The following is a 14522-nucleotide window of genomic DNA, read 5'->3' as shown; positions in this document are numbered from 1 at the left end:
TATATTTGTTTGTTTGTTTGTTTTAGAGCCCCTCATTAGTCGTTACAGCCCTTTGCCTCTTTGTCTCCTCTCGATTTCTCCTTCTCTCTCTAACTTGTTCAATCTCTTTCTTAATCTCTCAGCTTCTACGTTAAAGAGAATGAAAGAAGAAATAAATAAGGATAAGAAAGAATGAATAAGATGGTGAAGATGTGTAGGAAAAAAAAGAAAAAAAAGAAATGGAGAAGATGAAAACCATGGGCATGAAAAAGGGGGTAGAGAGAAAGGAAAGAGATGAAGAAAATAGGAGGAAATGGGGAGCAAAAATAAGCCAAAAATATAAAATTTAAAAAAAAAACCGGTTACCTAGTTCGGATAGTCAAGTACTAACCGGAATCGGCCGGTTAAACGTTAAACCGGTTCTCGGTTTTCCAAAATTAATAACTGGGGTACTCCGGTTCCGGTTCTCGGTTTTGGCCAATAACTAAGAACCAAGACCGAATTGACACTCCTAAATGAGAGAGATCAAAAATACTTTTATTATTAATATAAATAAGGATTTGTTGATCTGCTAAAATGTGATAGCAAAATAAGCAAAATAAGGATTTGTTAATCCAATAACAGGAACGAGGACCGAATTTACACCCCAATATGAGAGAGAAAAAAAATACTTTTATTATTAATATAAATAATGATTTGTTGATCCGCTAAAATGTGATAGCAAAATAAGGATTTGTTGATCGGCTAAAATGTGATTGCTAATTAAAATAGCCAAAAATTAATTTGTCGAGGCAATGTGAATGCTCTATTCCGTTATCATCAACGTCATCCTCCGCAATCTGTGGGTAACTCTGTTACTGAGAGGCTTTGCCATTCTCTCTCTCTCTCTGTGTCAAACCATTCGCAATCTTCTGCTAGGAAAAAAAGTCCCAGTTTGTCTTGACAGTGCTGCGCTCTCCCTGAAATGCTTCTCCAAACTCAATCTCTAGCCACCCACTTTGCTCCATCCCTCACTTCCTCAAAACCCATAACCAAAACCCAATTCACTCCGCCAAAACCAAACCCGTTTCGCCTATCTCTGTTCCGTGCTCTAAAATGCTCGCTTTCAGTGGTATCAGAGCCGACCCATTTGGAATTCAGGAGTAATAAGCCGTTCCCAGCTGAGGTTTCCAGGACCATTATGGAGCTGGCGTCTGTGGGAACCCTTTCTACTTTGACCGCAGAGAATTGGCCATTGGGTATTGGCGTACGCTTCGCTGTCGACCAAGAAGGGACTCCAGTTTTGTGCTTGAATGCTTCTAATAGGCAGTTCTCTATTGACAAACGGTCCAGTCTCCATGTTCAGGTGCTTCTTTCATTGTATTTTCTCTCTCTGTGCGTGTTATAGTTGATCGGGATGCCAGTTTATATATATATATATATATATATATAATTTGAACTAATGATATGTTATTGTGAACCTCTTTCAAGCAGTTAGAGCAATGTGCACCGAGGACGACTCAATGCACAATTCAAGGCAGCCTTGACAAACCAGAAGACAGGATGGTCTTGAAGGTGTATAATTTTGCCTCATTCTTTATAAGTTTTTTGAAATCGCCTTAATTTATTTCAAATTTCTAGGGGTATTTTTGTTTTATTGAAAAATTGATAGGATCATTTTTGTCTTTTTGCTAGCTTTGGGGAATATTGACAAATTTTGGTAGTTTGGGGGCACATTATCTCAATTGAAAGTTTAATGATGACGTTGTCAATTGGGCAGTAGTTTGAGAGTTGTACGTGGACTTTTGCTAAAAAATAGCAGTTTGAAAACGTAGACAAATTCACGTTTTCAAATCGCAAGCAAGTGGTGTGTCTTTAAAATTGTATGCCAAACTTCGATTTTAAATGTCAAACTGTGATTTTGCCAAATACTTAACTACATTTTTAAAAATTGCGTTTTGAAATTGTTATTTTTAAATTGCACGTGTTGAAACCACTAACCCCAACAAATCCTAGTCACTATTATTGGTCTGGAGTGAAAGTGATGCTTGATTTTCTTTTTAAAGCATTTGTACTTGAGAAGATATTGCTGCAATGTTGATGGTATTGTTCACATTTGGGACACAATAATAAGATTGTAGTAACATTAAAGCTTTTCCAAAGTAAACAAGTAATTATTTTGTCAAAAGCTGTGACACTTAATTTCTGCCTTGCATGAGTTCCAAATGATCAAATTGTGGTCTCCCGGAACGATTTTGCAAAACCTTTCTGGTGGCTGGCTATCTTTGACTGAGTTCTCTACTTCTCTTCTTTGGGCGGTTTAGGGACTGAATGCAGTGTGAAGTACCTTATTTGTTCTTGAACATTTGTTACTCTGCTATTAGGTTCACGTTTTCTTTGTTGCTTGAACTGTTGCTACTAGTTCAGCTGTGACATTATTGTTGTGGGGATGTTTGGTTGATGCTTGGGTTTATAATTATTCTATTTTCTTCAAAATATAGACTGCACGGTCTTTTAATCCAAATTTGGCTATTTATCTGGATTCCATGTCAACCTCCATAACACAACCTCTTTGGAGATCTCCTATCTCCTTGTAGATGACCCTTTTATTATGTGTGATGCAGACTGAGACCAGATAATCTGTACCACATCCTCCTATGTTTTGAGACTATTTCGGGTTTGAAGATCAACCTTCGGAAGTCAGAATTAGTTGTGGCGGGTCAAGTATCAAATTAGAAAGAGTTGGCTGACATTTTGGACTGTAGTATTTCTTCCCTACCGTTGAGGTATTTGGGTTTCTCTTTGGGTGCTCCTTTCTAGTCAAAAGCTATTTGGGATGGGGGTAGTGGAGAAAATGGAAAAAAGAATTGGCTAGTTAGAAGAAGATCTATTTGTCTCGAGGTGGCCGTCTTACTCTTATCAAGAGCACGCTTTCTAGCTTACTTGCGTATTTCTTGCCCCTTTCCCACTTACCAGTTGGTATATCTAGAATATTGGGGCGTATTCAAAGGTATTTTCTTTGGGATGGTGTTGATGGAGAGCGTAAGCTCCATCTAGTGAAATGGAAGTCTGTTTGCTCCCTAGTTCCTAGAGGAGGGTTGGTTGTGAAAAACCTCTTACTGTTTAATAAAGCTATACTGGGTAAATGGCTTCGGAGATTTGCTCAAGAACAGAATCTCTTATGGAGAAGTATGAGATGCAAACAGCAAAGAACCACAAAAATACTAGCTGCAAAACCCATTGACGATACTGATTTATGCCAAAAATCACAAGGAACAGCTCCAAATAGAATCAAAACAACCAAGGAATTGCATAAATGAACAGAAACTGGTCTGTACCAGGAGAAATAACCAGAAATCTGACCTGAACCGGTTGAAATATGCCTAGAACCGACATAAATGCTCATGAATCGAACAAAAAATAACCTGAACTGGTTCATGTATGAACCAGTTGAAAACTCAAACCAGCTTGAACTGAGAGAACTGGCAAGATAGTTCGAACCGAAGCAGGTCACAGATATTCTATCCTTGGATTACGAACAACTTGAATTAGGTTATGGATATTCTTATCCTAGATAAGGAGCAGTAAGCACCCGCAACCAAACAAAATTCTTCTACTTTGGAGCTTGCTGGAAATTCTTCAGTGCCACTCAGACAGAGCTGGCAACCACAACAACGATGACAAAGGAAAAGCCAAACGTTGTGTAAATCCACACAATCCATTGCAACTGTCACTGAAACTACGAAACTGCCACTACCCGCAACTCTGGCCACCGAAGACGCCACCAACCATCACAGATATTACAGAGTACACCAATCGACCATCTTGATTCATTCTTTTAAAACGGGGAAACACCTAAAACCTAGTAGCCCTGATCACAGTTCTATTGGCTACACCAAACTTTTCAACGACTGAACCAACTATGGTGATGATGGCGACATCACACCACTGATGACGATGGTCTCGACGCCATCGACGTCCTAACACGGGCATTAAGCCTAGTGCCTTAGTTTCCTTCGATCAGTAGCAATTAGATTGGGTGAAAGAAAAGAAAAAATGAAAAGAAAGAAAAGAAGGGATATAGGAAGAACAAACAATACCTAGGAAAAGATTAAACCCTAAGCTCTGATACTATGATGAAAGATAAGAAAGGAAGAATTCTATTATTTCTCAATACATCTACAATTGTTTATATGGAGAAGCAACACACTAATATGGAATTAAAATAAATGAGAACATGGTGCATATCTTCAACAAATCTTACATGGAAAGTATTTGACGAGGATAAAATAAAATCAGCCACATATCACAAAAGTTTCCTTCTTCAATAGTATTGTCACTTTGGTAAACCAAATGGGTTTTTTGTGGTGATCGAAGTATAGCATGTCCTTGATAAATGTTAGGAGCTTGACTGTACTTTCAAGGGTTAGTGCTTCAGCAATTTTTCCAATGCATTTGGCCTGATGGGTGATTTGAGACTAACAAATGAAATGACCGTTTGGTGTGCTCATAGTTTTAGTAGGCCACACCAGGCCCCAACTCATTCTTGTTTGGGCTGATTTTCGTTAAGAAAATGTGCCTTATAGTTTTGATATGGGCTTGAACAATAAGTGGTCCATATGGTGAAGGAAGATTTACTTGAATTGATTGTGAGGTATTGGGTTGTGTTTGTTGTGCTGGATGCATGTGAGTTAGGTTTTTACGAACAATCATCATGTTAGCTGGTGATAATTATGGAAGGGCGATGGAAATTAGAGGATCATCTGTTGTTGCAATTTTTTTTTTTTTGTGGTTAGAGAGTTTGGTCTCTCATTTTTCTCTCATTCAGTGTATTGGGTGCTTCTTAAATTGATTCTGGATGTGTTGGGTTGTTGGCATCCAAAGCTCAGGTAACGAAAGAATATTGGCTTGGAAAGATGCTCTACCATGTTTGACGTGGACTTTATGGCTGGTTAAGGTCAACTGAGTTTGAAGGGCTTGACTGGTCTTTTTACATGACGTTTATCTACTTTCTGTTGAATGCTGGTTATCTTTTAATGTAAGTACATTGTGAACTAGTTTTCGTTTTTTACTAGGGTTAGTGAAATAATCTCCATAAGAAGCTAGTTATTAATTTAAGGTGGAGAGGGAAGATTTGATTGAAATGATTGAGTCTTGCCTTTTCCGTCTTAGTGCCTTGCTAACATTGTTCTCTCTCTCTCTCTCTTCAAAACTTATGTTTATTCTGATTTCATTCATCATTTTCCCAAAATTCAAGCCTTCACAACCAGGGGTCTTTTGTATAAGCCACCCTGAAACATATGCTCGTTGCCCTCTTCTTCCTTTTAGGTTTATTTCTTTGATCATGTTCCTGATTTTTAAACCATTGTAGCCAGGGTTGGTTTGTGTAACCATTCCTGCGTCACATGGTCATGGCATGGAATCTGAGGCTAAGGTGTCTGCATACCACTGTAGGATGATGGTTTGGCAGGAAGCTGTCGACATCACTGGATTTTACTGTTCTGTTGTCATGTGATAGTGCCAATTGGCTGCACTTGGCTTATTTTCAGCATATAATTCAATCTCTTATTGATTCATGTAAAACTCATAAAAGCAATCGAATACATGGTATTGTATTTATATCTTTATCTATATGTACTGCTTCGGTCAAACTTTTTACTTGGAGATTCACTGTCTATTTTTTTAGCGGCTGCATTCCTTATGGAAAAAGAGGTTTGGAGAAGAAGTCGATGAAGACCTTATATATGTTGTTGCTGTGGAACGGGTACTTCAGATAGAAAACTTCGAGGAGGTAAATTGGTCTTGTATGTTCTCATGTTATGACTATTAGTATATTTTGCACATCTTTTCTCTGTAGCTTTTGCTATTATTCTAAGATAGGTAACTATTTGCAACATACTGAATTTGTATACAAAAGTAAATTTGATGTCTGAAATTGATTCCAGGATTGTGTATGGGTCACTTCATCAGATTATAAAAATGCACAGCCTGACCCTCTTCGCGACTTTGCAGAAAAGCTAGTGAACGACATAAACACAAATAACATGGAAGATGTTAATCGCTTTTGCAACATATATGTTGATTTGGACTTCCAGGTTTGCACCTAACACATTATTTGTGACCTTTACCATATTACCTTAAGTTTGTCAGAAAGTCAAATTTGAATGTTACATAATTTGCTAGATAGAGAAAATAGTGCTTAGTTTCAATAGGAAATCCTTGGTTCACGTTTGTCGACCAAAAGGAATAAACTATGCATAGCCAGGGCACATGCTGTTTTGATGAATGAATTCCTATTGGAACCAAATGGGTTATTCCAACTCTTTGATTCCTGAATAATGATTTGAGTAGAACTGTCCTAACAAGCATATGTTATTTTGCATTTCCGCAGATTACATTTTGCAAGTGATATGTTAGTCATTTTCATTCATGTGCATTTCTTTTGATAAACTAGGTGATGCTTGATGGTTTAGAGCTTTTGGATGTATCAGGGAGAGTGACATCATATAATTTTAAGATTTGGCTTAGAGCATGTCTGACCAAATTGAATCTGATGTAAATGACTAACATATCACTATAATCTGATGTAAGTGATAGGAAATACGCCAAAACATGTTTACTTGTATAAGAAAGAAAAGGGACAGGTTTCCCTATTCTAGAAGAAGTGTGAGGTGTCCCTTTCTAAGGTGATGTAATTGATCCTATAAATAGTAATGGATTATAAAGGCCAAGTGAAATTCATTGAGCCTCTCTTTTGTAAGTATATTCTAACTTGGTATCATACCTATAGGAATTAACAAAAGAACCTTGTAGAACCCAAGCCCTTCTCTTTTCTTCTTTCCTTTCTCCTTTTCCTCAGTTTGTACAGAACCTGGTGGAATAATCCACATTGGTGGGAAGCAGATGACATTGTCATCACCATGATTATATTTTGTTGGATGACGTTGTCATTGCCATCATTCCTATCGATGGGTGCTAAGATAGTAGTTTTACCCTAAAAAACCAAATGATTCAGGGCACTTGTCTATCAGTTGTGGTGGCTGTCATGTTTGTAGGGTTGGAGTCAGTGGCAGAGATACGCAGGGGCGCCTGCCCCTGCAAAAATCTTGAAAAACGATTCTTAGTAATAGTTTTTTAAGCTTTCTTATGACCTTGCCCCTACAATTCCTCCTTTCTTCTTCTTCTTCTTCTTCTTCTTCTTCTTCTCACGCGCAGCTTCTTCTTCTGTTGCAGCCTTGCCCCTACTTTCCCTCCTTATTTCTTGCCCCTACTCTTCCTCCTCCTTTCTTCTTCTTCTTCTTCTGGAATTTTCTTGCCCCTCTCTGAACTTTCTTTCTCTCTCTCTCTGGAATTTTAGAGACCCACTTTCCTTCTTCCTTTTTCAGCCTACCACGTGGACAATTAATTTTTGACATTTCAGCCACTTCAATTGGTTCAAGTACTGCCCACTCTAAAAAAAAAAAATCTTGTGCCCGATGCACTTATACGGCCACTTTATATTATAGCTCTAAAACTTTTTTAAGAGACCAACTAATTGAATAATATAGTTTGACAAAAAGTAGTGTTATATCAATTAATTTTATCATAACATAAAAATATTGGAAAATGTATAATATGTTATAAACGAGAAGTAAAATAACTCAAAAATAATTACATACCATTGATAAATAATTAAATATTGAAATCAATTAATTGGGCATGTAATTTTTTTTTTTTGAAGTGTTTGAAATAAAGAAATAATTTATGTTGAGTTTTGGTAAACCGAAGTAAAATATAATATTATTTTATATTAATTAATTTTTAGTCTTGCATCCTGCCCCTATAATAAGAAAATCCTAGCTCCGCCTTTGGGTGGGACAATATAAGGCTAGTCGCATTTTAGTTTGGGTCGGGTCCAACCCAAACCGAGAATGGGTCAGGTGAAACTTTCTACAGTACAACCCAACTCTATATTGGGCAACTCGGTTTGTCAGCCTGACCCACTTCGATTTACTGGTTTCGACTGTTCCAGTCAGATTCGATTCATTTATCTGCAGGTTCAATATGGTTCAAGCTATTTTGCAGTCTCTTTGGGTAAGTTTTTGTCAATTTCTTTCGGTTTTGACATAGTTTGAGTTTTCAGTTGACAAAAGTCTATTTAAGCTAATCCTTGTTCGTTTTATAAACTTTCTTGGTCGTTCTGCTTCGGTTTGGGGCTGTATTTTGTGAGTTTTGGCCTATTTCTACTTTGTCTTTGGTTCTTTGGCGGGCCGTTATAGTTATTTGGCATTGTTTTGCATTGCCGACACATTATGGCCACTAAATTAGATTTAATCACTTCTGCTTCTATGGGTACTGCTCCTATGACATATGTGAAACTAAATGGAAAAAATTATGTTTATTGGTCGTAATCTATGGAGGTATTCCTGAGAGGGAAGGTTTGTATTCTCATTTGCAATCAGGGAAACCTTCGTCTAGCTCCATGAGCCTTTGGGACCAGGAAGACAATCAAATTATATTTCTTATATTGAACAATATTGAGCCTCACATTGGATCCTCATGTCTCAACCTTCTTACTACCAAAGATATTTGGGATCATCTCCAGCATATGTACTTTGGTATTGGGAATATCACTTGGATTTATGAGGTGTGTAAACAATACTTTGGGCTTTGAGCAATGTGTTCAAACTATGGATGAGTACTACAATTAGGTTGTGGCCATCTGTAAGTGGAGAGACATGACCGGAAGGAAAAGCAATGTCAAGATGTGGATGTAATTCGGTTTCTTCTCGGCTTGAAACTTGAGTATGGGTCTGTTTGTGTGCAGATTTTGGGTGGTTCTGACCTCCCATCGCTTCTTGAGGTTTTTTCTTGGATTCAGCGTGCTACTATCTCTATTATGACTCTTAGTTGAGTTCTGAACGTAATGGTGATTGGGCTGCTTTTATTGCTACTCGTGCTAGTTCTTGTTGTTCTCGTGGGGGATGTGGCGGTTGAGGTGGTCGTGGTTTTCGTGGTGGATGTGATTTTCAAGGAAGTGGTCGCATTGGAGGTCGTGAGCCTCTCAAATCCACTCATTTTTGTGGCCGTAGTAATTGTTATGTGGATTTTTGTTTGGATTTACATGGCACACCATTTGGGTTTGCCAATCAGGTTGCTTCTCAAGAGGATTCTTCAGCCACATCTAGACCACCTATTAGTTCGAGCCCAAATTTAGATAATGATCTAATCTCCATTCTGAAAGACGAGTATGTTAAGTTCTTAGCCCATAAGCAGGCTTCTTCCTCTTTCACTGCTACTCTTGCTCAGTTAGGTATTGCATCTCACTATCATTTATCCTCCACTAGCGACCTGTGGGTTATCGATTTTGGCACAAATAAACATATGACTGGTTTGTCTACTTCCTTCTCTGATTACCATCCTGTTGATATACCTAAAAGTATCACCCTAGCTAATGGTTCCCTCTCCAAAGTGTCCGGCTTGGACACTACCCATCTAAGTCTTGGCATTGAGTTGTTGTCTGTTCTACATGTTCTTGGTTTTCCTTTTAATTTATTATCCATTAGTAAAATTACAAAGACCCTTAATTGTTGAGTTAATTTTCACCCTTCTTTGTGCATTTTTCAAGATTTCAAGACGAGGATGATGATTGGTATGAGGCATGAGGTTGGTGGATTATATTATTTGGATCTCGCACCTACACCTCCCTCTTGCACTTTGCAGTCGTTAGTGTTAGCTCTTTAGTGGCATTGTTGTCTTGGTCATCTTTTTCTTCCTACGTTGAAGCATCAAGTCTCAAGTCTTCGCCATGAGTTATTTGTGCCTTGTGAAGCTTAGTAAGCATTATCGTGTCTCGTTTCTATCAAGAGTTGTGCATATCGTTCCACCCCTTTGTTGCCTTCCTCTACTGCTGATGTTGCTTTTTGGTGTTTTGTTGTATTATTGTTTTTTGTTATTTCGTACTTACTATTTTGTTTTGTTGGCTTTTTAGGTTTTAGTTTTCCTGTGCCTTGGTGGTTTGATCTTGTTGTGGAGACTTATTTTATTGGATGTTGCAGCCCCCTAGTGGGGCTTCGGGTAAGGATGAGTGACCTTTTGGGGTTTGTGCCCCTTTCTGTTCTGCTCTCTATGGTGTGGTTTTTCTTCGGTAGCTCTGATCCAGCCTCTTTTAATGTTTGTTTCGCCATTGAGCTCCTTGCTAGAGTTCGAGAAGGGTTGAGGGACCTTTTGAGGTTCGTGCGCCTTCTAGAATCTTTTGCTTTGCTTTTGTTAGCAGTCCTTTGTGGTTGCTCCAGTTCTCTTAATGGGCAATGTCATTTGTTCCACACCTGCTTGTCCTTGGTTTTTGTTTACCATAGTGTTTTCTGGTTGTTTAGGGGCTTTTGTTTGGGTTGCCTGCCCATTATGTGTTTTTCTTCTGTTGTAACTTCCCCTCTCTTCCATATTGAATAGGAAAAAAGAAACAGAAAATCTTATGATGAAATTTTTTTATTTAGAAACTAAGGCTTCAAACTATTAGATTTTCCTATTTTCAGAGAGAGAGAGAAAGAGAGTAAATACGGTCTCCTTATACATGTCTAGCTATTGAACTCCACATGCTTATTATAATATTTTGATAGTATATGCATATGTGCCTGTTGAACTCCATGTCTTTTTTTACCTGGGATTTTTGTATTTCATGTGCCTCCTTTATGTCTCTTTTGGTTTTGGATTTTGTTTTACTTGTACTAGTGTACAGGCTAAGTAGCCAGCCTATTTTTTAACCTAGATGTCATTCAATTTTTGAAGAATTGTTTGGATAGTTTCACGCAGATAAAAACTAAAGATGACTCATCATGTCACTTAGATTATCATTATAGCCACTGCTTCCAATTCCCTATCAATTTAAAAAAAAAAAAAAAAAAAAAAAAAAAAATCCCACTTAAAATATAGGCTGACAAGATTTTTCTTTTCCTAGGCCAATAAACAGAATTATGAAAGTAGTATATTTGATTTGGCAGGTGTCAGAGGCAAAGGTGATATGGGTTGATCGGTTAGGGTTTGACATGCGTCTCTTCTCTCCTCAGAAAGGTGTATTTGAGGTCCGGGTTCCTTTTCCAAGAGAAGTGACGGATGAGAAGGGTGCCAAGTCAACATTTAATTGCATGTCCCAACTGGCTTGGGAGGTGGAGAAAAATTTTCATGTCGATTTTCCCAAGGTGAAACAATTGAAGAAAATTTCATAGCTCTGAAAAAAAAAAAGGAGCTTCTTGGTTGAGCTTCTGATTATTTTCCTTGGATTTTTGAGCCTCTTCCAATTATGTTAAGGGCTTCACCATCATCAGCATGTATCCTTGATTTTTTTCTCTTTTTTTGTTTGTTTGTTTGTTTTGATTTTTTGGATTTTATGTGATAGCCACTGATTCCAATTCTCTTCTTCCATTGCCAATTTCACATTTTAAAATTGGCGAAAGACCAACCCATCTTTAGGTATCAGTTCCTCTACCAAACCCTTTTGTGAATACTAATTTGGATACACTTCAATACACAAAAAGAGTAATTTTAGTAATATACTTTCTTGCCCCTGGCCCTATGGATCACTTTAGTAAGTAGTGGAGGCTAGGGTTGGAAAACCCTAGGCATCCACTAGTCCTAGTTTTACTAGGATTTGTTTCTCTACTGCTACTTGTTCCACATGGGTTAGATCTCCAACCTCTCCTAGCAACTATCATGTAAGCCTATAAATAGAGAATAACCTGAGGCTCAAAAGATATAATCTCTACAGATTTTTAGTATTTACTAATAATTAATATTCTTGTGTCAACTCTCGAGAATACGTTAAAATATTGAAGAGCAAGAAGGAGCCCATACTCTCCCTTGGTTATTTTTAGTCATTTGTGAGAAGATCTAAAGGTCTCATAATCCCTAAAGTATCAAGCAGCCCCTATGAAACAATAGGACATTTTAAAAAATGTTAGCAATAATATATCGTTAGAAATATTTAAATAGTCATTTAATTGCATTAGAAATTACCCTTTGTCTCTCAGACATAAATGACCACGTGTTGTCTTGGATACCCAATATCCTCCAACAAATTACTTAGAAACTATGTCCATGTTTCTCTAGTTATAGCCTCGTATACAACATACGCTATTAGGAATGTCATTGTTTTGCATCCCGAGCAATTGTAGCTTGCATCTGCCCATTATGGTGACCTTTCAAAATACATGCATCCACACAAAAATGGGTTTACGTCCATTCAAAAAACCCCGCTTACAATCATCTAGCAAAACATATATGATTTAGAAGAATATTTCATCCCTTTGTTCATAAGCTGAGCTACTAGGATTCCATTTTAGTATTGCATTGACGTACTCTTTTGTATGTTTATACTGCTCGTCATATCTCCCACTCAGCAACTCTAACACCATTCTTTTAGTACAATGGCAACTCAGCATAGTCATAGTCATCTCCACATTATAATCCATTCTAATCTTTTTATTCAAAGTGCTAGCTTTCCAATCGGGTTGATCCCTAAAGCATTCCAAGTATCTATGTGCTGCCTATTTCACTGTTGCTATTTTATTATGGTAGTGACTGCCACAATTATGGACATCAAATAAAGTCGTGATCTAAAAATACTCCTTATCATTTGTCTATGATGTATGTACTCTTCAACCACATTTTTCCTTACAAAAGGAAGACCCCTTTTCTCGTTGTGCATTTAGTTGTAGTCAAAAGAATTTTGTATTGCATACAGCTTAAGTGTCTCTTTAAACTAAGATGGCTCATTAAACTTCAACCCCACATGTAATTTCAACCTTGTTTCTCCTGTCCCGCAATTCTATCCGAAGTGGATACCTCATTTTCAACACGCCTGGGTGACCCTTCACCATCATATTGACGGTCTAAGTTTTTCATATTAGCACTATCAACCCCCTCTTCATCTGGCTCTTTGGATGTATCCTTAGGAGGATTGTCCTCTGTTTTAGACGATGATGCTCAGCCCCACAGCTAAAAGCAATTGGTTGTAGCCTCCTTAATAGCCCGTAAAGCTTCTCATTTTCTAATATAAACTTCCTCCTCATCACCATCTGTGACTTCGAAATCACTCAATGGAATCTCATCCTCATCCTATTGTGGAGGCTGATGTGCATCATTATGTGAGGGTTGCCGGGCAGCCTGTTGTGGAGGTTGTTGTTCATCCTTGATGTGATGGCTGCCCACCACTGTGGACCTATAGCCTGCTGTGGAGGCTTCTGCTCGGGCTCTTCATATCCATCTCCATCTCCATCATGCAATTGTTTTCCTCCTATGTTATAGTTGTTAATTTCCACCTCAGTAGGATACTAGGGTAGATACAAGATTGGCGGCAATACTTCAACCGATACATGTTCTACTACATCGTGGTCTACAAATAAGTGCAATTTCTTTGCCCCATTCTCCACCCTTTTCAGCATTTGTATGATGTCCTTGTCCTTGATAAGTTCATTAATATATTCATTAGTCTCCTCATCAAGCTTGAAGTACAAAATAAGAAGATTGTTGTACTTATACCCTAGGTACAATTCGAATATGTTTGTAATATATACCAAAAGCATAGCTGATCGGCATCTAAACCCTGTACAGTAATCAAATCCCCCTACATGCTCTAATTGTGATTAAGACAATGACTCATGACGGTAAATAATGAAATCAACTTTATCCGCTGCCATTTTCACACCAAAATTAAATGGGTAGATAAGAAATCCACTCACACTGACACTCACATGTAACACATGCACTCACGCACTCTTACTTACGACAACACATGCACAACATGTCAAATATAGTTCCCATCAGTAGTGTGACATCCAACCAAAAATTCAACATAAAAGCAATGGCAATTTGACTGGTTTCAAAAGAAAACAAAATTTCCCAACGCCTCTAGACAACTAACCAAACAACAATATAATAAAGTTTTTATTTTTTATTTTTTATTATAAGTAACAATATAATAAAGTTAGTAACTTTATACTTTGCCTCGCAACCAACAAAAGCACGTGCATTAGGCGCAAATATGCCAAATCATCTAATATATCGAGGACATAAATATGATAGCAACATTTGAAATCCATATGCTAAAGATTAAAAAAAAACCACACCAATGACTTGAAATCGGTAAAAGCAACCAAAAGTGCAAACTTTTTTTTTTCTAGGAAAATGGTGTAAACTGAGAAAAGTGCTTCGGACATACCTTCAGTGGTTTCAATTTAGTTTGAGATTGTGGAGTCGGTAATAGGCAAATGTTCTTCGAGCGTACGACCTTAGCAAGTTACCACCACCGCAAAATAGCCGCTGACGAACAAAATGTGGGCTTCGATGTTCGCAGACCAAGCCGCAATGTTGATTTCTTTTGAGACAAGGACCAGAATATAACAAAATTTGTTGTCGTTGTGGGAAAGTTTGGAGGAAGACAAATTGGATGGATGAATCTCAAAACCATTGATGGCAAAAGGGTTCAAGAGGCAATTAGGGGGAAATTTCCCTCGGAAAATTTTATTAGAAATAGGCATGGTGATGACGTGGATTAGAAAAAAGATGTGGCAATGAAGTGTACTACAGTA

At 37.7% G+C, this 14522-nt stretch overlaps 1 protein-coding gene across 1 annotated transcript; it reads left to right on the top strand.

The window, feature by feature from the left end:
• Positions 1-754: 754 nt before the first annotated feature.
• Positions 755-11348, top strand: LOC132178788 (glutamyl-tRNA reductase-binding protein, chloroplastic). The gene is made up of 5 exons (XM_059591341.1): positions 755-1324; positions 1453-1533; positions 5645-5749; positions 5904-6053; positions 10938-11348. Exons 1-5 carry the CDS (start codon positions 944-946, stop codon positions 11160-11162), a joined length of 942 nt encoding a protein of 313 aa, XP_059447324.1. The 5' UTR covers positions 755-943; the 3' UTR covers positions 11163-11348.
• Positions 11349-14522: the final 3174 nt, after the last annotated feature.

Source organism: Corylus avellana, chromosome ca4, assembly GCF_901000735.1.
Source record: "Corylus avellana chromosome ca4, CavTom2PMs-1.0".
Taxonomy (NCBI): domain Eukaryota; kingdom Viridiplantae; phylum Streptophyta; class Magnoliopsida; order Fagales; family Betulaceae; genus Corylus; species Corylus avellana.
This window is presented reverse-complemented; position numbering and strand designations above follow the sequence as displayed.

Bases quoted from the DNA above. Each gene is read 5' to 3' on its own strand.
- LOC132178788 (XM_059591341.1), top strand. From the start codon at position 944: ATGCTTCTCCAAACTCAATCTCTAGCCACCCACTTTGCTCCATCCCTC. The intron at 1,534-5,644 runs GTGTATAATTTT...CTATTTTTTTAG, and splicing joins AAGACAGGATGGTCTTGAAG to CGGCTGCATTCCTTATGGAA. The intron at 5,750-5,903 runs GTAAATTGGTCT...AATTGATTCCAG, and splicing joins AGATAGAAAACTTCGAGGAG to GATTGTGTATGGGTCACTTC.